This window comes from Eriocheir sinensis, chromosome 62, assembly GCF_024679095.1.
Source record: "Eriocheir sinensis breed Jianghai 21 chromosome 62, ASM2467909v1, whole genome shotgun sequence".
Classification (NCBI taxonomy): Eukaryota; Metazoa; Arthropoda; class Malacostraca; order Decapoda; family Varunidae; genus Eriocheir; species Eriocheir sinensis.
In genome coordinates this window covers 7,418,686-7,445,684 of record NC_066570.1, presented here as the reverse complement: position 1 = coordinate 7,445,684, position 26,999 = coordinate 7,418,686, and the positions used below count along the sequence as shown (strand labels likewise).

Below are 26,999 nucleotides of genomic sequence, written 5' to 3'. Positions count from 1 at the left end.
CTTGGGACGGATAGGGTAGCTGCTTGGGATCATACTAGGGAAGACCGTAGGAAGCGGAGGCGGAGAGGAAGTGAAGCGACGTGCTCCCGGGCGTATGCTCCCCGATTTTTTTTTTTTTTCGTGTGTAAGCCTATTGCGCCGGTAGGCTTACTTGAGGGGCCCGGATGGTAGTCGGCCCCAGCCCGTCATGGCGCAGGCAAGTGTTTTTTTTTTTAAGTGGCGCCATTTTCTCTTGGATTAGTGTAATTAGTATTAAATATTTGCATCGGTGTAGCAGGATAAAAGGGTATGCCAGAAGGAAAGGGAACGTCGCTGGGTGCATGCATTGCTATCTCAAAACATGCTCGCGCACACACGTAATGGAAGAGAGCACATAATTATGTGATCCCATTATATAAGAGCGGAAATAAACAAGAGCCTCTGAACTATAGACCAATTCCCCTTACAAGCGGCATGTGCAAGTTGTGTGAGAAGATAGGTAATTAAAAGACAGTGGGTAGACCATCTACATAGCAAGAGAGAAGATAATGAATTAAAGTCAAATTGGATTCAGACAAGGTAAAGCTTGTGTCACAAATACAATATGTTTTTACTCAAGAGTAGGTAATAGATATAGTGCATAGAGACGGATGACTGGATAAAGTTCCACACAAGGGATTGCTATAGAAATTAGAAAATAGAGGAGGATTGGGGAGAAAATGACAGAATGGATAAAAAATTACCAAACAAAAAGGAGAAACGTGTTGAAAGATGAAAAATCAGACTGGAGAAAGGTCATAAGTGGAGTTCCACAGGGATCAGTGTTAGAGCCTATACTATTTTTTTTTAATGTGTATTAAGACAAAAAGTAAAGTTACATGAGTATGTTTGCAGATGATGCCAAACTGCTTAGAAAATACATAAAAGATGAGGATGATTGTAATAAACTGCAGGAAGATTTAAATGAGATTCATGAATGGAGTAACGACTGGGAAATGGAATTTAATGAAAAGAAGTGTCACACATTGGAAATGAGCAAGACTAAAAATAGATCAAGTGGAGTGTATAAGATGGGAGGAACAATCATCAACACAGTGAAGGAAGAAAAAGCAACAACTAAAGACTGATAAAGCAGCACAGAAAAGTAGAACATATGTTTGTAACAGTTTTTCTGTTTCCTGGGGTAATGGGATCTTTACCCACTGCAGGCTCAAGTGCCAATGAGACAGGGATGGGCACCGAGACCATGCGCAGGTTTGTGTATGCCTTCAACTTTACTTTTATGTTCATGATAACACTAGTAACCTCACAGGTCCAATTAAAACATGACAAAAAATGTTTTTGCATTATTAGCAACATTTTTTTATTTTAATAAAAATTATAAATTGGTTTATAATACAATAACTTGTGGCAGAATATACTTATACTTTTTGTTGTTTCATGTGGGTCCCTTTAAACATCTTAAATTCAATAAGTTTACAATCATTTTACTTTTAGTACAAAGACGTAGCTAAATTTACATAACTCTAATAGTAAAGTATTTTGATTTATCATCTCTACTTGGAAGTAATCATAACTTTGCATCATTATAAGGATAACGGTTTCATTAATGAAACACCATGTATGGGGATATTTTGACATTTAAGGGGGCCGGCCGGTCAAAAGCGACGAAAATCAGTCAAAATTGAAAAACTGAGAAAAAAAATTCCTCAGCTGCGTATGCCCTTTGAGAAACTAATGACTGAACATGAAGACATTTTTTATATATCATTACAAATAAATGAAAGGATAAATGCCATAATATCACTTCGCTATGTATGAATGTTACACATTCAAAACTTTACCGGGCCATATCTCAAAATGTAAGTTATGTACCTTTGCATTTCAATTTCTCCACCATTTTTCAACCGATTTTGATGAAACCAACACCAAATCCATGCCTAAACTTGTAAGAATCAAATTATTGCGAGTTTTCTTGTATATGAAGTGATTGAATTATGATGTATTTATGTCTGAATTTTTAGGGGGAAATTATAACCATGAAAGTTTGAAAATATATATTCCCCAAACTAATGATTATTGATACAATATCTCGCTATACTTTCATTGGCCTAAACATGGTTTTTGTACATTAGTAATTGTTCCCATGTAGAGCAATTAATATAGTAGAAATAGCCTTTTCAAAAAAACTTAAAATTTTCCAAAAAATTGTCATTGCTAAAAAATGGAAAGGTGATAGATTGTTTTTTTGGGGGGGCTAAGTCTTATACGTAGGGTGTCCCTTATGTCTGGTATATAACTCATGACAATAACCCATTGAATAAAGAAAAATGGGTAAAAAATGGCCGGCCCCCTTAAAGTGCATAGCTTTTTTTTTTCCAAACCAAAGGCTTTTGGATACAGGCAAGCATCACTGTACAACAGATCAATGTAGCCTACAATCAATACTTTAAACAATGTAAGAATTTTCATAACAATTTTTATACAGTATGATCCTCTAATATTCATTGTATGATCTGTCTGTGATTGGTGGTGTGATCACAATGCCACAGTGGTAGTAGAATTACATGATCATGAATTCACAGTGGTGATGAGATCATCCATACTAGGCTCTGTCTCTGTCTGCAGTCGTACATGTCCAGTAATTTTCTTAGTGTTTTGCAAGCCAGAAAGTGTTTTTTTAATCCATCTCCTGTTATCAATAATGGCATCCAAGTCTACCAGCACTCAGGGTAAAAGGCAAAAGAAAAGCTTGGTATTGTAAATAAGTATTTTAAAGCATCAGTGTGAAGGAAAATGAGTGCTACTTTTAATTAATTATACAAGTAAATTCTCTTAAGTTTGTTGGGGGTCTCATTTATGATCATTTTTTCATTATTTTTGAGTGATTAGGAATGTTATAGTGCTATCTGTATATAATGGTATATACCTTTATGATCAGTTTTCAAGGAATGTAACCCAATCGTATAGCATATAGCAATAACTGTAACAGCTCTACAAAATGCAATTGTGCATATAGGATTAGTGTGATGCTTTGATTTGTGCCAAAGACTTTTTTTTGGGGGGGAGGGGGGGAATGCATCTTATCTGCTGGCATAAGTACAGACACTGGAGGAAAAATATCACCTGTAGAACAAAATCATTATGAATATTACTTGCCTAACGCCTCTCTTTTGAGGGCCACTATATATGGCACAGCTAAGCTGACACATCCATGCACTACCTAGACGTGGAGAAATACACATATACATTTTCTGAAATTCCCTATACAATTGGGCCCTGATAGTAAGAGATTGAATAAAATGACACTAGTTGTGAAACTGCTTGTTTGGAGGCAAACCTTAAATACTAAAAAATAAAGAGACAAACTTCTCAAGTTGACATTTTTATGATCAATCTCATCTGCTTTTAACAATAAACTTACATTTATACATACACACAACCACTAATAGGCAGAGGCAACAAAAAACTCGCCATTAAATGCTCCTAATGTGCTCTGTTGAATAAAGAAGTTAAAAGTTGGGAGGGCATCAGCTTACCGAGAGCCCACCTTGCCACCACCACCATCACCGCCCTTCTGTGCAACCAGATATGCAACAGTCTATCATAAACCCAGTAAAGTCCTTGGGGTTGATAGGGCTGAGTGGGGACAGCAGGTGATGAGTCAAATGGAACAGTGGATCAGCTGATCCCAATACAATATTCTCGCATATAGGTGACCCTTTAGGGGAAACATCAACCATAGTTGAACAAAACATTTGTAGAAGGAAAGGAGATGGAGAAGAGGTGACATTGTCCACACTTAGAACAGGCATGTCTGTTTTCAGTGTTTTGTTAACATTCGCTGCCCCGCTCCCCTGCCCCGCCCAATTCAGCAGGACGTTCAGTGCCATCTTTGCAAGACTTGTTAGCTCTATTGCGTAATGTTGCACAATGTTGCGTGGCCAACAGGTCAGCTGAACTCCCGTACCACTACCCACACAATGTCTCCTAGAGTCATCTTGATGCAACTTACCCACCCATTCTTTCTGGCCAATGGGAATATTTTCACTAGTTCCATGGTTTTGATTGTTAGTGATGAAACTCAGAACTCTTTCTATCCTATCACTAGACTTGAAGTCACTAGTTAGAAAAATGCTAGTCTCGGGGCTCCACTGTAGCCTACATGGAAAGGTAGACATAGACATTCTAATGGATCAACTTCTACATTAGAAGGGACAAATACTTTAGCAAAACAATTCTTGCAGACACCAAACAATAGTGCATGGACTTAAAAGATTTCAATGTACTATTTTCTTTGTGTAAGTTTTATCAGAGAAGCTCATCTATAAAGTTGGAAAGGGTGGACTGACTACTGAATACAAAATGTTATAATAACAAAGGTTTTATTATATGTACCTTAAACTTTTCAACCATTTTTGTACTCTTTGTGACATTGTGGTGTATAGGTTGATAAAGATGTTTGTCTTTCATTATGATGTAAACTCTGGGTATACTCTTAAGATGTGGGGAAAAGGGCACCACTAACACCCACACATACACACACATGCACGCACACTCGATGCTCATCTCTCACATTAGTCCTTGAGAATGTGGCCAGTAATGACCCCTTACCCTGGGACACAGGGCCAATGTAACACCTGGATTATCACAGTTTACTTTTGAGGTTTCCTGAGGTTTCCCTGGGTACCCATTTATCGACCACCCTGAAAGGGATGATGAGCAGTTGGGTGGGCTGTGTGCTGACTGCCTGGGCTGGGATTTGAACCCAGGCTCATGGATTTATAGTTAGGTGTGCTGACCTCTTCACCATGGAGGATGATTGAAGGTATTTGTAAATTTAAGTTGGTCAAGATAGATTAAAGAAACTGAAGAATGGCAGAAGCCTGAAAAAGCCAAGGGAAGATTAAGCATTGGCAGAAATTAGTTCATTGTTCCAATAGATGTAAATAGCAAGGTCATGAATAACAAGGAAGAGGTAATTGGAGTTGCAAAACAATTCTTATTCAACACTAAACTGTAGTCATAATGGTGGGCAGGGAGATAGGGTTGAGGAGAATGATACGGTAAACTTTGATGTAATCATACATGAAGGAAAGCACTGAAAGGAATGAGTAGAGATGGTGGCCTATGATAAACATAATTAAAGATGTAGGTGGTTTCATACTTAATAAATTAGGTGGATATATATATATATATATATATATATATATATATATATATATATATATATATATATATATATATATATATATATATATATATATATATATATATATATATATATATATATATATATATATATATATATATATATATATATATATATATATATATATATATATATATATACAGTCGTCCCTCAAATAGTACGGGGGTTAGGGACCCAGGGCCTCCGTACTATTCGAAAATCCACATAAAATTAGTGCTCCCTACAAACACTCCTGCCCACCAATTTCGGCACTCCTACCGGGTCCCGCCTGGCTCAGCTGTTACCCACGGGCCAAAGTTGCCAGTTATGCATTTTCTGCTGTAGTCACAGTGCAGTGTTACAATGCTGGGGGGGTCGAGGGAGGCGAAGCCCCCTCGTTAGAGGTCAGGTTATTTAAAGATCGGTTGGAGTAGTTTAAATATGCGTCCCTTAACTATATAATATGGAGGCGTAATGTCATATTTTGGAGGCGTGAAGTCAATCTCTGCAATTACCGTTTCGTATCTTATTTCAAGTATGATTTAGAGAGCAATAGAAACTGTGGAAGAGAGTAAGAGAGTGTGAGTGTATGACAAAGCTCGCTCACTGACAATGCGGAAGGGAGTGCTGCCCACCACCTTCATCACCACCACCACGTTAATCACCACCACCACCTTCACCACCAACACTTCTTTCATCACCACCGCAATCTTGATCACCACCACCATCACCTTCATCACCACCACCATCACCTTCATCACCACCACCACATTCATAACCCCCACCACCTTTATCACCACCACCTTTATCACCACCATCACCTTCATCACCACCACCACCTTCATCACCACCACTAACTTCATCACCACCCTTCCTCAGGAGACGGTGGATCCTGCCCACGGGGAACTGCAGGCCGGCACGGCTGGAGCGGGACTATATATATATATATATATATATATATATATATATATATATATATATATATATATATATATATATATATATATATATATATATATATATATATATATGTTGCCATTCTGTTACTTTGGTTGTTCAGCTGTTATCAGTTCTTTGCATGATATGACCTTAAGTCCACTTCCCACTCTACTCCGTCATTAAAATATCTTTGAACTTTGTTTCCTAATCCATGCGGGTTACTTCTTAGTTATATATACTCAACATTTTTCTCTCCACATCTCTGTGTACCCAGTAAGCATTTATAAATTTTCATGCAGCAGAGATGACAAAATTACTGTCCACAATTCTGCATGTAAATTTCTTTTAGAAACTTGAGACCTTTCTAATCAATTTCTGGGTTTGAGAATTTTCTATTATATTAAAACTCATGGAGAAGTGTCTGCTGTCCCTCCAAAATATTACAACTTCATAGTTTTACATTTGCACTTTTGTCCTGTGAATACTCAGGGAGGCAGGCCACTCCTGTCCTGTACATACTCAGGATGACAAGCCACTCCTGTCTTGTACATACTCAGGATGACAAGCCACTCCTGTCCTGTACATACTCAGGCCACTCCTGTCCTGTACATACTCAGGATGACAAGCCACTCCTGTCCTGTACATACTCAGGCCACTCCTGTCCTGTACATACTCAGGCCACTCCTGTCCTGTACATACTCAGGATGACAAGCCACTCCTGTCCTGTACATACTCAGGCCACTCCTGTCCTGTACATACTCAGGATGACAAGCCACTCCTGTCCTGTACATACTCAGGCCACTCCTGTCCTGTACATACTCAGGCCACTCCTGTCCTGTACATACTCAGGCCACTCCTGTCCTGTACATACTCAGGCCACTCCTGTCCTGTACATACTCAGGCCACTCCTGTCCTGTACATACTCAGGCTACTCCTGTCCTGTACATACTCAGGCCACTTCTTTCCTATACATACTCAGGGAGGCAGGCCACTCCTTTTAGTGAGGCATATTCAACACCTGAATGACAGTATATAAGCACCAGTACCAAAGACTTCTACATTCATATATACTGTCATTCAGGTGTTGAATATGCCTCACTAAAAGGAGTGGCCTGCCTCCCTGAGTATGTATGTTGTCTTTTGTTTTCTTGAAAAACCTTTCTTGCTCTGCTTGTGAGGATTTATGATGAATAAGGCAGAAGAATGATAACTGCTGCATTCCACTTTCTGTCAGTTATTTCTTCTTTGTGAATCAGCGTCAGTTTGCTGAAACATATGGAAGAGTAAGGGGATTGTGTCAGGGAAGCTGTATGAGCCTCTCCAAAATGCAAAGACATTCCTTTGTATGGTTGCAATACTTAAGGACTGATAATTAAAGGTGTTTAATAATAATAATATACCACAACATACTTCTCTACAGGCTAATTTCATGTATGAATTGGCCCCTCCTTCTAGGAGTCAAACTACTGATTTGTTTTATTATATTGCATGGAAAAGTCCACTTGTTGTTGAGGACAAATACCAAGTCTTTTTTATCTTGTACTGCTTGTAAGACTTAACCCTTTCAGTGCGCAACGTGTCATGCCATCCGATCCCCCTGTGCGCAGTCGGGCTGGATGAACAGCAGAGCAGGCTGCATCCTGACTGCCTGAGCTGGGATCAAACCCTGGCCTGTGGATTTTAAGCTAAACATGCTGCCACTACACCAGAGGGTTCCTAATACATAATAGTATAAATATGGAAACAGAAGGTAAAACTGAACACTTACCAAAGTGACAGTAAAGAAGAGGAGAAGGATTTTGTGGTTGACAGGCATTTCCTTGGGCAGCATTAGCCTGTGCTTGACTCCCCGGGAGGGGTCAATGTGGCCCACCACATGCCCACCAGGAGTGGAAATCTGCAGTGCCATGTGGAATGGGGTTAGGGAAATTATGCATGAGGTACATAGAAAAAAAATTTATTCTTGCAAACTGAAACAGAATCAGGCAGGCAGTTAGTTTGAAGCCCAACTGTATAAAGCATCCAAAAATTAGCTATTGCAGTAAGTCATAACTATTAGCCCCTAAAGGAGCGGTGACAGGTGTTTCCAGTCTGCCTTTCCTGGGCTTAATTTGAATTTGTCACAAGGATTTATGTGTCAGCATACCTCCTGGGCTAATACAAACACATCCCCTCAATAATTTAATTTATTTAATCACTTGACTGCATAATTTCATTGTGTTGTCTCCTAGGTTGAGGCAATCCTGCCTACGACTTGAACTCTTTCAAGAGGAGGGTATCAGGACACCTCTCCTCCTGAAATTGAACTTTCTTTTGGCCACCTCTTTTGATTCTTTTTTGGGAGCAGCGAGTAGCGGCCTTTTTTTTATTATTGTTTTCTTTTTTTGTGTGCCCTTGAGCTGCCTCCTTTGTTGTAAAAAAAAAAAAAAAAAAAAAAAAAAAAAAAAAAAGTGAACAAGGAAGTTTTTAACCTGTTCTTACTAATCTCAATATCTATACTACCTGTCACATTTTCCAGCATTGTGTGGTATAGTCTTGAAGCAGAGAACTGGAATGCCCTTTATCCTGTCTCAGTATCATACCTTGGCTCCAGTAGGAAAAATAAGTGACAAAGTGACCTCCACCCACAAATTATTAATACAGTAGCCTCGTGTCCCATGTGGGAATTTGGTCACACCTCACATTGGATTGGACAAACAAAAGAACCTGTGGGAAAAATTTATTTTGTTTGTGACTTTCTGAAAATACTCAACAATCAATTTCCTGGATATCGATTTTCCCAGACAAATCCAGGGTCTGGCAGTTGTCTGACCTATGCATGGTCAAGTCCAGGAACTGAAATAGAATCCAGGTAAAAAGACTGGGGATTGGCTAGGTCTGGCAGTAGCTGGGCATTTGGCTAGCCAAGTCTGTGTTTGTAACACTTGCTAGGTACCTCGCCTGTATGTTGCTGTGGTGGTGGTGATGGCCATGTTACCTCCACAATAGGTTCACTAATTTACCAAGCTTCGTATTCTTGTTCAGAGCTGTTGAGTTCCTTTACTTTTATTTGCTTTTTGTGTATTAGTACTTCACTCACTAAGTTGTCTGTGTCCACAACATATTGTCCACAACGGGTTCAATAAGCTGCTGCTTCTTCTTGTGACATACATTCCTGTCTTAATTTACAATTATCAGCTGAGCAGCTACTTCTAGTTATGATAGTTTTCATTATGTTTCATATTTTCATTCCCTGATATTTATGGAAAGAAGCATTTATTAGTAAATAATTTGCATGGTATGATATGCATCTGAAATCAAAAAAGAAAATGGCACCACTACAACAGCAGTGTGTCCTCTGCTAACACATTATGCAAGTCTTCAAATAACTTGTTTTAGTTAATCTTTTAGGAGTGCTGCTTAAATGTGCTGGACAAAGTGAGGGAAAAGTTCGGGGCAGCTACTGAATATAGACGACTGCCAGATTGAATATCATAAATGTCTGTAAATGGGCTTTACAAAAAAACAAAAAAAAAAATTTATATATATATATATATATATATATATATATATATATATATATATATATATATATATATATATATATATATATATATATATATATATGCAAGATGTGCAAAGGCAAAGGAAAAAAAGTCAAAGTGTGGAAGAGATTAAAAAAAAAAAATCAAAGTAATAAGATTTTAAAATAGCAAGAAATGAATACGTGAAAATAAGGAGAAAACAAGAGAAAGGATATGAAAAGGATATTGTCGAAAAGTGCAAGGAAGAGCCTAAACTGTTTTATAGATTCATAAATGGAAAAATCAAACCAAGGGAAACAATAGAAAGATTGAATGATGGAAATAAGATAATCGAAGATCCTAAAAATATGACTGAGCTGCTAAATAAAAGGTTCCAGCAAGTTTTTACAAAAGAATCACAATTCAATGAACCCAAGATGACAAAATAAATGTTTATATGGATGAAGTTAGAGTAACTAAAGAGGAGATATAAAAAATAATGGAGGAGCTGGAAGAGAGGAAAGCAGTAGGACTGGATGGTGTCTCAGGTTATATATTGAAAGAATGCAGAAATCAGCTGGTTGGACCGGTATATGATATCATAAATTGCTCAATAACAACTGGTAAAATACCAAAGCAATGGCAGAGGGCTGAGGTGGTCCCTATATACAAAAGTGGAAAAAAGGAAGAACCCCTGAACTACAGACCAGTATCACTGACCAGCGTAGTTTGTAAAATATGTGAGAAAGTGTTGAAGAGACAATGGACGAAATTTCTAGAACATAATTTAATTACAGAAAAACAATATGGCTTTAGAAAAGGGCACTCGTGTAACAAACTTACTGAGCTTTTACTCGAGAGTGACAGACATAATACAGGAGAGGGATGGATGGGTTGAATGCGTGTACATACTTGGACCTGAATAAGGCTTTTGACAAAGTTCCACATACAAGAATAAAGAAGGATTGAAAGGGATAATGAAAAACTGGATGGAAAGTTACTTAAGGGGAAGAGAGATGAGAAAAGTGGGAAAGGACATGAAATCAGAATGGAGAATTGTAGATAGTGGAGTGCCTCAAGGATTGGTATTGGCACCAATACTTTTCCTAGTATATATAAATGATATGACAGAGAGAGTAAACAGTTATATGAGCCTGTTTGCAGATGATGCGAAACTGCTGAGACATATAAGAAACAGTAAAGACTGTGAAATTCTGCAAGGGGAACTGAATAAGATTTGGGAATGGAGTATGAAATGGGAGATGGAATTCAACGTGAAGAAATGTCATGTAATGGAAATGGGAAAGAGTGAAGTGAGACCAAAATGGACATATAAAATGGGAGATGGAGAAATATTAAAGAAAGTTCAAGAAGAGAGAGATCTGGGAGTGACAATACAGGATAATTTACAGCCTGTGAGTCATGTTAATAGGATATTCGGTGATACATATAAAATGGTGAGAAATATAGGATTAGCATTCCACTACATGGATAAGGATTTGATGAAAAAGTTAATAACCACTATGATCAGACCAAAATTGGAATATGTGGAGGCGGTGTGGTCTCCCCATAAGAAGAAACACATAAAAAACTAGAAAGAATACACACACACACACACACACACACACACACACACACACACATACAGAAGCATAACAACATGGAATGGACTTGACAAGGAGACTGTGTGTGCAAAAACGACTCATGAATTTAAAGCCAAACTGGATAATAAGCGTTATGGAGATGGGACAGCACGAGCCTAGTACGGCTCTTTTCCTGTATTTCACAACTAGGTAAATACATGCAGAGAGAGAGAGAGAGAGGGGGGGCTGTATTGCAGGCAGTGTTCAGTGTTCACAGGGGAAATCCCCATGTGACACCACCAAAGCCGCCAGCTAAGAGATGTCACACCATGATAACAAGCAGTGTCTGGCATCATGTTTATCAGGGTAAGGTCTACCTTCAGTCATACCTGATATGGGGTCATCTCGCAGCAGCTCTTCTCCCGCTGTAGCTCATACAGCACGTCCCCGGACAGGTTCTCTACTCTGGCTTTGGAGTTGCTCGTTGCCCTGACAATGCCCATAGGTACATCAAGTGGGGCTTGAGCTTCTAGGTGCTGCATGAAGGTGATAAGAAAGGATGGACTTGTCAAGACACAGTTTACAGAAGAAAAGTTTGTGGTTAATGGGACAAGTGAAATCCCTTTATTAGCCTTAAAATAGCTATGCAATTGCTTTACTGAAAAAGACATGAATGAATATGAAAAAAAATAATATGGCATGGCACAATTTCCTTCAGTGACAAGCTGCTTTTTGTGGCAATGGAAGACATTATAGATGATGGCACTCTAGCAATTCTCACTTCATGAAGTATTTGAGGCAAACATGGATGCATAAAGCTTAATCACTTTGAGCCAATGATTTATGTCTTCCTGTATAAGGAAGAACAGAATCACATCTTGCATACCCGTGGGCTGTAGGAACAGCAGTTCATAGAATCGATGATCAGGTTTGCACGAGCTGATTTCATTTGCCCATCTACACTCCTCAGGGTGTAGATGGCATAGTTATCCGAGTTACAACAGTTGCAGCATTCATCCGCAAAACCAAGCTTGACATTCAGGATGGTTGTCTTGTCCTGGTCCTTGATTTTGTAGACTCTTCCTGTGTAAAGCATTGCTGTTATATTACTCCTATAACCTCAACTGGAAAGTTCACATCTCTTCTCTCACTAAATCAGCTTCCACGAGGTTGGGGGTTATGTGTTGTCTCCGCCACTTCTTCTTCCCCGCAAAGATGCTTTCCATTTATAGGGGCCTTGTCCACCCTCGTATGGAGTATGCATCTCACGTGTGAAGGGGCTCCACTCACACAGCTCTCCTGGACAGAGTTGAGTCTAAGGTTCTTCATCTCATCAGCTCTCCTCCTCTTATTGACAACCTTCTACCTCTTAAATTCCGCCGCCATGTTGCCTCTCTTTCTATCTTCTATCGATATTTTCATGCTGACTGCTCTTCTGAACTTGCTAACTGCATGCCTCCCCCCCTCCCGTGGCCCTGCTGCACACGACTTTCTACTCATGCTCATCCCTATACTGTCCAAACCCCTTATGCAAAAGTTAACCAGCATCTCCATTCTTTCATCCCCTTCACTGGTAAACTCTGGAACAGCCTTCCTTCATCTGTATTTCCTCCTGCCTATGACTTGACCTCTTTCAAGAAGAGTGTATCAAGACACCTCTCCACCCGAAATTGATCTCTCCTTTGGCTACTCTATACTTTTATCTTTTATGGGAGTGGTGAGTAGCAGGCTTTTTTTTTGTACTTTTTTTTGTTGTCCTTGAGCTGTGTCCTTTGATGTAAAAAAAATAAAAAAATAAAAATAAATAAATAAATAAAAAATAAAAATTAAAAAAAAGTTTCCCTTAACCCGGTAGCAGCGGGGATCATGTTTCTTAATGGTCCCTCTTAGCAAGAAAAATGAGAAAAAAATCATCACTCACACAAACCATTTCATAATATATATCAGTATTTGTGATCAATTTATGGATCATCTATTTACGGGAATTTATATCATGGCACAAATTTGGCCCATCGCTGCTACACAGTAAAGCCACAAATTTGGCCTGTTGCTGCTACCGGGTTAATGATGCAACCTCCCACTTTGTGAAGGACCTTCCTCTCACAGCCCATTGCATCATCATCACGCTTACAGATTTTATGGTATACTATTATCCCCTTTTCATCTTTGTGGGTAAACAACCTACCTCACCAGTACTATGCTTCATCCCTCTACCACAAACAAAAAGTAGAGAATTCTTGCCTCTTGAAGGGTAAACGAGGATTTCGCTAAGGTCGAGGAGAGGCTCTGCTCCTGGAGGGCACATGTTATACATCATTGGTGTGTGGTTCTGTTGTAAATAATTCTGTGTGTTGTAAGGTTGGGCATTATACTGTGTAGTGGAGAACTGCTGTGGAGAGTAAGGTACAGCCTGTGTGGTGTTTGGTGCATAACTGGGTGCCTCAGTGAATGTGGGGTTGCTATTTTGTATATCTGCTGATGTATTTCCAAACACTGCCTCTTCATAGGAGGGTGGTGGCAGGGTGTGTTGCTTGGCAGCATCCTCCGCCTGACTCATGGTGATTTTCTGTGGAATCAAGGCAGATATTACACATTGGACTCACAACTTATAGCATACAATGAAAGTTTTTTAAGATAAGATAAGATAAGATATTTATTTTGTCATATTGTCATACAAAAACAATGTTGCATACAACAAAATTCTTTATGGCTAGGAGCTCCATGGATAAAAATATGAATAAAACAGTAAACTTAATAGACTAGATCATAGTTAATCACAGAACGTTGATTCAAGATTATGTTCGTAAGTGGTTAAAAAGGGAGATACTTTTAGGAACAAATGATTTTCTATACCTATCTGTGCGTTGGGTGGGCACACTTAGTCTTCTTCCTGACCTTAAGAATACATACTGACTGTGCAGGGGATGGCTTGCATCTTTCATTATCTTTTCTACCTGCTTCATCACACCTTCCTGATAGAGTCTGTCTATTGCTTTGGTTTCTGCACCTACTTTCTTTGCCTTCTTAACAATTCTTCCTAGCTTGTTTTTATCTTTACATGTTACCTTTCCATACCAGGCAGTGATTGAAAAGTTTACTATAGACTCAATGGTTGACTTAAAAAAGAGACTAAGCATTCTTTTATCTACTTGCACATTGTTTAAAATTCGTAAAAAGTGGAGTCTTTGGTTATACCATGTCAGTATTACAACTTCCATTTAGTTGACTGTCTATCATATAGCCCAGGTATTTGTACCGGCTAACTCTCTCTATATTTTCATCCTCAATTATAATGGGGTCCGGTATGTTTTGATTTTTTCTCCTAAAATCAATTATCATCTCTTTTGTCTTCTTAACATTTAGTTTTAAAAAATTAATTTTGCCCCATTCAATAAAATCATTAACCTGTGCTAAATAGCCTCTAGAATCATCACTGCTGATTTTTCCAATTATTACTGTGTCATAAGCGTATTTTATTAAGGTGCACTGATTGTACTGGCTCCTACAGTCATCTGTTTAATGACTGAACAAGACGGGGGACATAACACACCCCTGGGGGACCCCCGTGTTGGTGACAATTATGCTGGATTTAACATGACCTAGCACAGTGTACTGTGGTCTCTGAGTTAAGAAGCTGAAAATCCACTTCAATACATAACAGTTCACATCCATCCCAAGCAATTTATTCAACAAAATTAAAATTTCACTTGTTTTGTTCAGCTGAGTGACTTAAAATTGCAAGTCATCTGAAGCTATCCATCTGAAAACCTTCAAAACTTGCTAAGGTTTGCAAAGGTTCATGTTGAATTGCTTTCTTTTCTGGAGTCTATGAAATTATAAATTAATTCAATGAAATTACTATGTACTATATCACAAACTTTTTTCATGCAAGTTTTTAGTTGTTTACTAGTAACTTGCATTATTTTTAAATGGAAATCACAAATTATTTGAAGGGGGGAAGAAGTAAGAAACCGAAAAAAAAAAAAAATAGTGATTTGTCCCAGTCAGCAGATTCATTCAGAACTTTATGTTCTGAAAGAATCTGCTGACTCTCTGGGACAAATCACTATTCTTTTTTTATTTCTTACCTCTTCCCCCCTTCAAATAATTTGATTTCCATTTAAAAAAATAATGCAAGTTACTAGTAAACAACTAAAAACTCACATGAAAAAAGTTTCATTATTATGAAAAGCAGATATTAAGAAAAACTAACACTTACTTAAACTAAATCTAACCTAACGACCTGACTTGTCCTGACCTGACCTAACAAGTAAATACAGATTGAGGGATAGAATATGTAGGAGGATAATTAAGAAAGCAGAGATTTGTGCCAGACTCTCTCATATTCTATATGACAGAGTTGCTTACTGTGACCCCATACTATACTGATTAATGGTTAGAAGACTGACACCATGTACATGCACATCTGAGCTTGAGTATTTTTAATTTTGTATCACATATTTCAACTCATAAGTTTGGTTGATTATGATTTAAAAAAAAAAAAAAAAAAAATTGTTGAAGTACCAACTGTGCCAATGCCCTTTCTCAACTCTATTATTTTGAGCGTCTCCAGCATAGAGTAAAAGTGCTGCATCAATTGTGGAAGGAAGAATAGAAGGAAAGAAGTAAATTTGCAGATTATAAGAGATGTATAAAACAATAAAGAAAACTAAAAAAGTTATCTAAATATGTATGCATTCATTATATAAATTCATAAATTGAATTTTAAATTGCACTTTTTTCGTTAAAAGAAAAAAAATGGGGATCATCAAACCAAAGACAGTATCAGTGATTGTGTCAAATGTATTAACTGTGTCAGGCACTCACAAACTGAAATAAATCATGCAGTGAATAGTAGAGGTTGTAAGTCACTAGAGTTGGAACTTTCTAAAATCAGAGAAATGACCAACCATGGATATTAGGAATGCCAATCATAATGAGTGTGGATTTATAAACATACAATATGCTGGTAATAAAACCATTGAAATACGAGAGCCAATCACTGAGAAGGCATTTGATGTCTTCACTGTAGCAGAAACTTGGCTGTATAATAAACTTGATTGTGCAAAAATCCATAAAATAACTCCTACTACGCACAGTTTTATGCATATTCCTAGGGTCAGCAGAAGAGGAGTAGATATATTTGTATTGAAGAAATACTCTCATATAAAGTTGCTAGTCTTTCAAAAATACAACACATTTGAACAAATACTGGTGAGTTTTGTGGTAAACAGTAATACAAAGATAACATTCTTATTTGTTTATAGACTTCCAGAGATATATCACTTTCTTTTATTGATGATTTTTTTTTTTTTTTTTTTTTACAGCAAGGGAGACAGCTCAAGGGCAATAAAAAAAAGCAATGAAAAAGGTGCTCCAATAAAATCAAACAGAATAAGAGGCCATGAAAGAGGTCAATTTTGGGAGAGAGAAGTGCAGGGATATAGTATTAATGGAAATATAGTTGGTATGTCTGAGAAGGTTCAGGACTTAGGTGTGATTATTGATAAACATATGAACTTCAGTGAACAAGTAAATGGTATCGTAAAAGCAGCACAACTTAATTTATAAATTATTGCTTTCATAAAGACACTTAAATATAAATTCTATTGATAAGCTTATACATAACTATGTCACTATAGTCGGCTCCACCAGACCTGGCGGGCCTAAGCCTTCTAGGATGGACTCGCATTCTTGGCATCATTGCTTGGGTGATGGTGCTTCGCGCTCATTGGCCAATTTTTAACTTGTTCTAACGTGCATAAAATTGACTTTGTATTCCTACCAAAACCCTTTTTGAGTTGTAAGATAACAGATTACACTGATAAAAATTAATGCAATAATGTTTATTGATAAGTATGTGCTTTTTGAACTGTTATAAATAAATATGAAACCATATTCATAACAAAAATAAGTCGGAACTGCATGTAGATGGATAATGTCCAGCGGCTGAAGCGACTCTAAAGCTAGACTTTTTCTATTACTTTTTACTACTACAAGGTACTAGGCTACAGTCTACACAATGTCATTTGTTAATTAACTCATTTACTGTAAGATTTCTTGGTATATTTTTAGCCCTGGCTTGGTCATAATGTGTAGTGATGCTACGGAGTCCTAACGTAAACACTGGCCTAAGGCAAGAAGTTTCTCATTTCTTTCATCGCGCTAACATTAATCCTGAAATATGTTTCTATTATTTGTGGGTAATAAACTTATAAATAGCCACAAGGAAGAGCGATTATAAGAATAACTACATTTATATATCAATAGTGTTGATTTTAAGAGGTAGCAGAGAGCGAGAGATGGTAGGCTATGTCATGACAATCGATATTGCTGCAGGTTAGATCTAGTAAACAACCGCCAATGAGCGGCGCGCAGACCGTCACTCAAGCAATGATGTCAAGTCTGCGAGTCCATCCCTGAAGGAAAATCTCCACCAGCTCTCGTGGAACCGACTATAATACACTGGATGAATGTAACTCTCTGTACTATAACTTGCCTAAATATCAGCTGAAGAAAATGCAAATTATTATGAACATAGCAGCCAGATTATTAATAAATTTACATGTAGGTCTACATAGCTTATGACACACTTGTGAGACCAACACTGGAATACTGCTCCACGGTATGGGATCCTTACACACACAGAACCATTGATAGGTTAGAACAAATCAACACCAAGGCGGCTAGGTTCATTACAAACAATTACACTCGAACGCCTGGCATCACAACACGGATCAAACAACAAATAAACATGGAACCTCTTCACATACACTGGAGTAGGTAGGAAGACACCTACCGAACAGGCGCAAGCCACTCCCGGTGAGGTATATATGGGAGGTGAGAAGGGAGCTGAAGCCCTCCAAAGACCCTTCCCATGTCTTCACTAACCATTTCCCTATTGTCTCATCAACACCGGAGAGTAGTTCAGCATGCTCTCTAAAGACAGATCCTCTCTTTATCAAAACCACACTACATTCACACAACATATACACCTTCTCCCAAAATTAAAATTTCAAAATGGCGCACCTACACCATGCCTTGGAGTCCCCGCCTGGGGGGGGGACCACAAAATCCCCCAGGGAGGACTCCCCTTCTGGCTGCCGACCCGAGAGGTGTCTTGATAACTCCTCGAACCTCTTTCTTCTCAATTTCTGCAACATTCGCGGTCTTCGCTCTAATTTTCATTCTGTGGAACATCATCTCTCCTCCTCTAAACCTCACCTTCTCTTCCTTACCGAAACACAGGTTTCTGAGGCTACTGACAGCAATCTCTACTCTGTTCCCTCCTACTATCTCTATCCTAAATTTCAATCCAAAGCTGGATGTTGCGCCTACGTGCTTAGCGACATCACTGCTCGTGCCCACGACCTTGACTCTTCTGAATTTTCCACCATCTGGCTAAGACTTCATTGTCATTCTATTACTAAATACATCTGTGCTGTTTATCTCTCACCTAACTCTACCAACTATGTAAAATTCTTTGACTGTTTGAATTCTAAAGTGGAGCACATCTTGACCCACTCTCCCTTCGCTGAAATCTCCATCCTAGGAGATTTCAATGTTCACCACCAGCTTTGGCTTTCATCCTCTTTCACTGACCAGCCTGGTGAACAAGCCTACAACTTTGCTATCCTCAACGACCTAGAGCAGTTGGTCCAGCACCCTACACGTATTCCCGACCGTCTTGGAGACCGGCCCAACATTCTAGACCTCTTCCTTACCTCAAACCCTTCTGCTTATTATGTCAAACTGTTCTCTCTGTTGGGCTCCTCCGATCACAATCTTATTTCTGCATCCTGTCCTATCGCTCCTGTACACCCTCTGGACCCACCGAAGAGGCGATGCTTCTGGCATTTTGCTTCAGCTCGGTGGGACGACCTGAGGATGTACTTTTCCGATTTCCCGTGGAATGATTATTGCTTCCAGGATAGAGACCCCTCTGTGTGTGCTCAGCGCATCACAGAGGTGATTGTCTCTGGAATGGAGGCATACATTCCTCATTCTTTCTCTACTCCTCACGCTAAAAAGCCTTGGTTTAATCACGCTTGTTCTCGTGCTGTCAATGATAGAGAGGCAGCTCACAAAAGGTACCAGAGCCTTCAAACTAATGCTAATTATGAACTTTACATTTCTGCCCGAAATCGTGCCAAATCTATTCTCCGACTAACCAAAAATTCTTTCATTAATAGAAAATGTCAAAACCTTGCTTTCTCTAACTCTTCCCGTGACTTCTGGCATCTAGCCAAAAACATTTCCTCCAACTTCACTTCTTCATCTTTCCCTCCACTCCTCAGTCCTGATGGCAACACTGCCGTCTCATCTATCTCTAAGGCTGAACTCTTCTCTCAAACTTTTTCTAAAAACTCCATTCTGGACGATTCTGGGCATATTCCTCCTACTCATCCCCCCTCTGACTCCTTTATGCCTGTTATAAAGATTCTTCAAAATGATGTTTTCTATGCCCTCTCTGGCTTCAATCCTCAGAAGGCTTATGGACCTGATGGAGTGCCTCCTATTGTCCTTAAAAACTGTGCCTCCGTGCTGTCACCCTGCCTGGTCAAACTCTTTCGCCTCTGCCTGTCAACATCTACCTTTCCTTCTTGCTGGAAGTATGCCTTCATACAGCCTGTGCCTATGAAGGGTGACCGCTCCAATCCCTCAAACTACTGTCCTATAGCTTTACTTTCTTGTCTATCTAAAGCTTTTGAATCAATCCTTAACCGGAAGATTCAAAAGCACCTTTCCACTTCTGACCTATCTGATCGCCAGTATGGGTTCTGCAAGGGGTGTTCTACTGGTGATCTCCTAGCCTTCTTAACTGACTCTTGGTCATCCTCTCTTAGCCATTTCGGTGAAACTTTTGCTATTGCGCTGGACATATCAAAAGCTTTTGATAGGGTCTGGCACAAATCTTTGCTTTCCAAACTACCCTCCTACGGTTTCTATCCTTCTCTCTGTACCTTTATCTCCAGTTTCCTTTCTGACCGTTCTATTTCTGCTGTGGTAGACGGTCACTGTTCTTCCCCTAAATCTATTAACAGTGGTGTCCCACAGGGTTCTGTCCTATCTCCCACTCTTTTTCTGTTGTTCATTGATGATCTTCTTTCCAAAACGAACTGTCCTATCCATTCCTACGCCGATGATTCCACTCTGCATTACTCAACTTCTTTTAATAGAAGACCCACCCTACAGGAACTTAACGACTCAAGGCTGGAGGCTGCAGAACGCTTAGCCTCAGACCTTACTATTATTTCCGATTGGGGCAAGAAGAACCTGGTGTCCTTCAACGCCTCAAAAACACAGTTTCTCCACCTATCCACTCGACACAATCTTCCAAACAACTATCCCCTATCCTTTGACAACACCCAGCTATCACCTTCCTCAACACTAAACATCCTCGGTCTATCCTTAACTCAAAATCTCAACTGGAAACTTCATATCTCATCTCTTACTAAATCAGCTTCCTCGAGGCTGGGCGTTCTGTACCGGCTCCGCCAGTTCTTCTCCCCTGCACAGTTGCTGTCCATATACAGGGGCCTTGTCCGCCCTCATATGGAGTATGCATCTCATGTGTGGGGGGGCTCCACTCACACAGCTCTTCTGGACAGAGTGGAGGCTAAGGCTCTTCGTCTCATCAGCTCTCCTCCTCATACTGATAGTCTTCTACCTCTTAAATTCCGCCGCAATGTTGCCTCTTTCTATCTTCTATCGATATTTCCACGCTGACTGCTCTTCTGAACTTACTAACTGCATGCCTCCCCCCCTCCCGCGGCCCCGCTGCACTCGACTTTCTACTCATGCTCATCCCTATACTGTCCAAACCCCTTATGCAAGAGTTAACCAGCATCTTCACTCTTTCATCCCTCACGCTGGTAAACTCTGGAACAATCTTCCTTCATCTGTATTTCCTCCTGCCTACGACTTGAACTCTTTCAAGAGGAGGGTATCAGGACACCAACACGTTGCAAACCTATTAAATAATTACTTTTCCTCGGTGTTTAATAATAACAGTCCTCCCACCACCACTCCTGAGCATAAATCCTTAAAGCCACTCAATAATAAAAACTTAATGAAATAAAATAAAATAAAAAAAACTTACCTCTGACCCCATATATCCTGACTGAAGCTGCTGAAAGAAACACCTCCTCTACTAAGTGCCAATATACTCCTCCCTCATGTGCATTGTCCTTCCTTGCGACAAAACAAAAAGGCTAACGTGGAAAAAGTTAACAAAAAGTAGACAAAGACAAAAGATTAAGGTAATTACAGGCCATTTAAGGCTACTAGGTTAACTTGCAAGAGGAGTAGCTACTTGAGGATTGATTAGTTGTGAGTTACCTTGGAAGCCACTCATGGGGGAACAACATGGCTTTGGAACAAAAAGATCCTGCCTATCAAATCTATTAACCTTTTATAACGATAACCTTTTACACGTGACCAAACAAATCACAAACCAAATCACTGTCTGATCTTGAGAAAGAAAGTTTTGATAAAGTCCCGCATCATAAATTACACAAATTTAAAAACAATAGGTATTGACGGTCAGGTAAACCAATGGATCGCGAATTGGTTGAGGAACAGACAACAAAGAGTAGTGATTGATGGATTTAACGAGAGAGTGGCGCTGTCACTAGTGGCGTCCTCAGGGCTCGGTTCTGGGCCCAGTGCTCTTCATTATTTACATCAACGAGTTTATGATCGATGACACTTTGTTGCACGAGGAATGGTGTAAACAACAAGATAGAGACAAAATCAGACTGCACCAAATTTTTTTCTTTCACAACGTGTGTGCGGAGAATGGAATAGCTCCCATCATCAGTGGTCTCCTCCCGTATTTGATCTTGCTTTCGGCCACCTCTTTTGTTTCTTTTTTAGGAGCAGCGAGTAGCGGGCTTTTTTTTTATTATTGTTTTCTTTTTTTGTGAGACCTTGAGCCTCCTTTGTTGTAAAAAAAAAAAAAAAAAAAAAAAACACAGACAAGCACACAGACTTACACTTATGTACAAGATCAAAAACACTCACATTGACATTGACCCACAAACATACTTACACAACGCAAACAGTCAACGTACTTGTAACACACACATCCATAAATACCAAACATATCACACTAACACTGACGTATACAAGCACTCATACTTTCTATGCACCATACGTGACTGGAACAGCCTCCCTCATCAGATTTTAGACTACGGTACAATACTCATTCAGAAAACAAATACACTCACTTGTCACCACAACACACCAACACTAACAATTACACTTGATTCACTTCCCTCCCTTGCACACCCGGCTTCCCCGACCCCCCAACAGCCAATACAAATATGCGTGTTGTGCACATGGAGTAGCGGGCTTTTTTTTTTTTACTGTTGTTTACTTTTTTTTTTGTGCCCTTGAACTGTCTCCTTTGTTGTAAAAAAAAAACATGGACAGGTGCCCTGCGCATTGATATCCAGATCCAGATGAGAGGATTACACCAGTTCTCATTGATCTACACTGGGTGCCTGTTAACCCATAAGAAGTCAGCACTGAGTTATTGTTGGGCCTATGGGATATATTAAATGTTCACTATTCAGAATAACACCCAAATATAGATGGTGAACCAAAGTCATTACCAAACGTGTGCAATGCCACAGAACATTTTCTTAATAGGGTACAGGACACCTGAGGTTATCTAACTAAACTATCAGGTATTGCAATGAAACTAAGTAGGCATCTATGTTGCCTACATTTTGTACAAGCCAGAACAATGTATGTATACTTATATGTATACTCATACGTATACATGTGCGTATACGTGTAGTGACACTTAAAATTACACAGCACCATTAATACATAGCCAATCACTTTCATTTTTTGGCTGTGAATAGTCTTTAGGTATGCCTAGAGCCCTATGGAAAATATTCTGAAAGTTTCCCATACAGAAAGGCATAATGGTAGTTCTTTTATTATGTTCGTCGAACATCGCATAAAATCGCATTTTTTTGTCACTTTTTCCTCTCAATACTCCTATCTCCTTTACCCTATCAACAATATCTAATCATAGGTCCCTAGCTACTTGTACAATCAACATTCCCTGCACTTTTCATGTAAATCTGATTGATTTTAGATTTTCTACAATTAAAAAAAGACAAAATTTAACCTTTAACTCAGTCCATTTAAACCCGCGCCAGAAATTTAGAATTTGCGCTACGAGAAAAACATTGCTCGGGGATTATTTCTAGATGGTATAAGAACATTTTTAACCCAGTTTTGCTAATTGCTATATTTTGACCAAAACACCCCTCTCAGGTGTTGCATACCCCCTTAAAAGTAACAGAACCCCATGTTAACCTAACAGTAACCTGTTGCTGCAGAGAACAGTGACCTATCATTGCTATAATATGAAGCTATCACTGCAGCAACAGTAAACTTTTGCTGCAAAAATAGTTACCAATCGCCACAAAAATACTAACCTAAAGCCATAAAATAACAACAAGTCGCTGCTTGATTAGTTTTTAAATCACAGAAACAAGGCATCTGTGGCACTTTTCAGTGATAAAAAGTTCACTAAAATCTACCAGTATAAAAAAGGAGTTGGGTGTAATTCTGAATAAAGACCAACACTTGCAACTTATAGCTTTCATTGCAGCATGTTGACATAATAATAACAATAATAATAATAATAATAATAATAATAATATTAATAATGGCAATACTTTATAAGAAGTCCGCCTCCCCCTTCACCACTCTAGCCCCCCCTACCCCCCAAGACAAGCCTGGGGAACTGTGGGGAATTGGGGTTTGGGGGGGGAAGCCAAAATCGCTGAAAAATGGGCTTCCAAAATTTCCCTGAAAAAATCCCTAAATAAAGGAAAATTCCCTAGTCTCGAAAGGAAGTCCCAACTTTATAACTAACAGCCCCCCTCGCCCCCCTGCTAACCAAGGGGGGCGGACCCCCCCACATGTATGATGCACCAGAAAAGCAGGTCGTAAAGTTCGGTTGGAGTAGTTTAAATATGCTCAAATAAAAATAAAAAAAAATAAAAATTCTGGCGCATCATACATGTGGGGGGTCCAGAGAGGGCGCAGCCCCCCTTGGTTAGCAGGGGGGCGAGGGGGGCTGTTAGGTTATAAAGTTAGTACTTTCCTTACTTTCGAGACTAGGGAATTTTCCTTCATTTAGGGATTTTTCTAGGGAAATTTTGGAAGCCTATTTTTCAATGATTTTGGCTTCCCCCCCCCAAACCCCGATTCCCCACAATTCCCCAGGCTTGTCTTGGGGGGTAGGGGGGGCTGGAGTGGCGAAGGGGGAGGTGGACTTATTATAAAGTATCACCATAATAATAATAATAATAACAGGTAATAGATTTTGATAAATAAAATAAATTATTTTAATTTAATAATAATAATAATAATAATAATAATAATAATAATAATAATAATAATAATAAAAAGAATAGTGGTGAAAGCAGGTCATGTTTGTCAGTAAAATCATACACGCCTGAAAATATGAAGAGCTGATGGGCTGGCTGCATGACTGTCATGAAGGAAGACGCGTGCACTGCAGAATTACTATTGTCCGTGTGTGCCTCGCACCAGGGTGTAGTCTAGACTCTGGACCCTGCCTCGCACGGTATATGATGCCACACACGTACTGGTTGGTGGTGCTTTAATCAATTAATACCATACTTCAGATCCGTTTATATAGGCCTACACGCATGGCTCTGCCCTACTTGGGTCGACGCACGGAAAAGTCATGCGGAGCTGTGGTGGGGGCGGCGCGCCCAAAGGCCACGCCCCCTCATTACAAACGAGGCTCACCTGTTGTGGGTGACAGCTGCCACTCGCAGGTGCTGCAGCAAGTAAACTTTTTGTTTTGTAAGAAAATAAATTAATATGCGTGCCCCTTCCAGCTGCTCCCCTGTCGCCACAGCTCCGGAGGTCGCCCGCACCGTGTCTGCCGCGGTTATCCTTCCAAGGGCTGACGTCATTGTTGTGAGCGACACACAGTGACAAGCCGGAGATAATCTTCGCCCATCACGGGACGTACCGGGAATACCCCGCCGGTAGTGAGTGACAGGCCTGTCAGGCGGTGACCGAATCAACATTCCCAGCAGACGCCTCCGTGTCAGGTAATGCAAGTCTGTTCCTTGGTCACCCGGAGCAGGGAAGGAAGACATGGCCAGTGAGTCAGGGACCGAACGAATGTTTCCGGTAAAATCAAAAGAAATAAAACAGAGATAGTGACTAACAGGTAGTTGCAAGATACCGTGACACCGTGATTAAACAATTGCGCAACAAGCCATGAACGTCCGTACACACGCAAAAAAAAAAAAAAAATGGTAAGCTGCTACATGAGTAGAATCAATAGTGCTGCAGTGAATAATATACTTGATCACTGTATGGGTGATGGTGATATGGTACAATGCAGCGAGTCGTTTGAGCTGATGATAGGACAATTTTTTTTTTTTTTTTTTGTGGTATTTCATTGGGGATATACCCCAAGGTTATATTATCATTGTTAGAGGTATATTAATCAGTAAATGGAGAAAATGCAACATACAGGTCAGGCACCAATTACTGTGAGGGGTTGGTTACATGTTTTTAGGGAGAGAAATGGTACGTTGTGGAGTGGTGGAGATGGCTTGATCACCAGAGATGAAAAAAAAACTTACAAGACTGGAATAAATAATAGAATATAACTCCTGTAAGAGAGAGAGAGAGAGAGAGAGAGAGAGAGAGAGAGAGAGAGAGAGAGATGTTGATTTGTCCTCCTAGGTGAGGGCACGGGCCGGCGGGCCCGTCAGACAGGGTTCCCAGTGACGGTACAAAAGTACCATTTTGATACTTTTTGTCGGTAGCGGTACATTTTTACGACATTAAGCTAAAGTGGTACGAAATTATCATTGAGGAAAAATTTGATACTTTTTTACCAATTTAGTAAGAAAAATGATACATTTTCTTCTCACCGATGCATCCAGGGAAATGTGAAAAATGAAATGTGATAATGACCAAAAGTAGGAAATCAATAATATTTTACTTATTGTTTTAATTGCTTAAAGAGGAGATACGGTATTTTAAGCTCAAGTAACTAACTACTCTTCTTTTTCTTGTTAGGGAGCAGTGATTAGCGGGGTTTTTTTGTTTGTTATTTTTGAGCTGCTCTCTCGGTTTATTAAAAAAATAAAACAGTTTTATTTAGGAAGGAGCTGGATAGCATTGTGAAATGGTAGATAATATTGGGGCACTTTCATATATCATTGTCATCATGATGGACAACATTCACTATACATTGAATTATACATAGAATGCTATAAGATCGTTAATTTATCAAAAGCATAGATATTATTCTGTAAGATATGTAATAAATTGTATATCTATACCAAATGTATTGTTTTTCCACATATAGATTAGAATTCTACATTGTCTGTGTTATCTTAATTATAAGTTTTAATCTCTCTCTCTCTCTCTCTCTCTCTCTCTCTCTCTCTCTCTCTCTCTCTCTCTCTCTCTCTGCAGTATTTTACTTTAAGGACTAGTATTACTCTATCTCTGTATTAATTCCCATCTAGTGCTTGGGCAATGTTCTCCGTCCCCACATTTTATTGTCTTATTGTCCAGGGGGAGGTACTGCCCCCTCCCTTGTTGTGCTTTCCTTCCTACCATTGTATCTTTTTAATTTCCTGGTGCTCCCTTCACATGTATTAATATTTGTATAATCTCACTCTGTCCTGCCTGGGGGTAGGGATGGCATGTTCCTCCCTTCTCCCTTGTTGTTTACCTGCAACAATAAACTATCAATCAATCAATCTCTCTCTC

General features: G+C 39.3%; 1 protein-coding gene and 1 long non-coding RNA gene across 4 annotated transcripts; both read right to left on the bottom strand.

Annotated features, from left to right (window-relative positions):
- Positions 1-1,310: 1,310 nt before the first annotated feature.
- On the bottom strand, positions 1,311-6,087 carry LOC126986715 (uncharacterized). The gene is made up of 2 exons (XR_007739912.1): positions 5,932-6,087; positions 1,311-5,901 (listed from the first exon to the last, which is right to left on the bottom strand). It is a non-coding gene; the product is annotated as an uncharacterized LOC126986715 (long non-coding RNA).
- A 1,134-nt stretch (positions 6,088-7,221) lies between these two features.
- LOC126986714 (uncharacterized) lies at positions 7,222-25,466 on the bottom strand. 3 transcript variants are annotated; one of them, XM_050843074.1, is made up of 6 exons: positions 25,231-25,466; positions 13,437-13,761; positions 12,082-12,278; positions 11,585-11,731; positions 7,878-8,006; positions 7,222-7,375 (listed from the first exon to the last, which is right to left on the bottom strand). In XM_050843074.1, exons 2-6 carry the CDS (start codon positions 13,750-13,752, stop codon positions 7,340-7,342), a joined length of 825 nt encoding a protein of 274 aa, XP_050699031.1. In that variant the 5' UTR covers positions 13,753-13,761; positions 25,231-25,466; the 3' UTR covers positions 7,222-7,339. The 3 variants fall into 3 exon arrangements, with proteins under 3 accessions (XP_050699031.1, XP_050699030.1, XP_050699032.1); XM_050843073.1 differs by lacking the exon at positions 25,231-25,466 and adding an exon at positions 25,002-25,211; XM_050843075.1 differs by lacking the exon at positions 25,231-25,466 and adding an exon at positions 24,682-24,902.
- Positions 25,467-26,999: the final 1,533 nt, after the last annotated feature.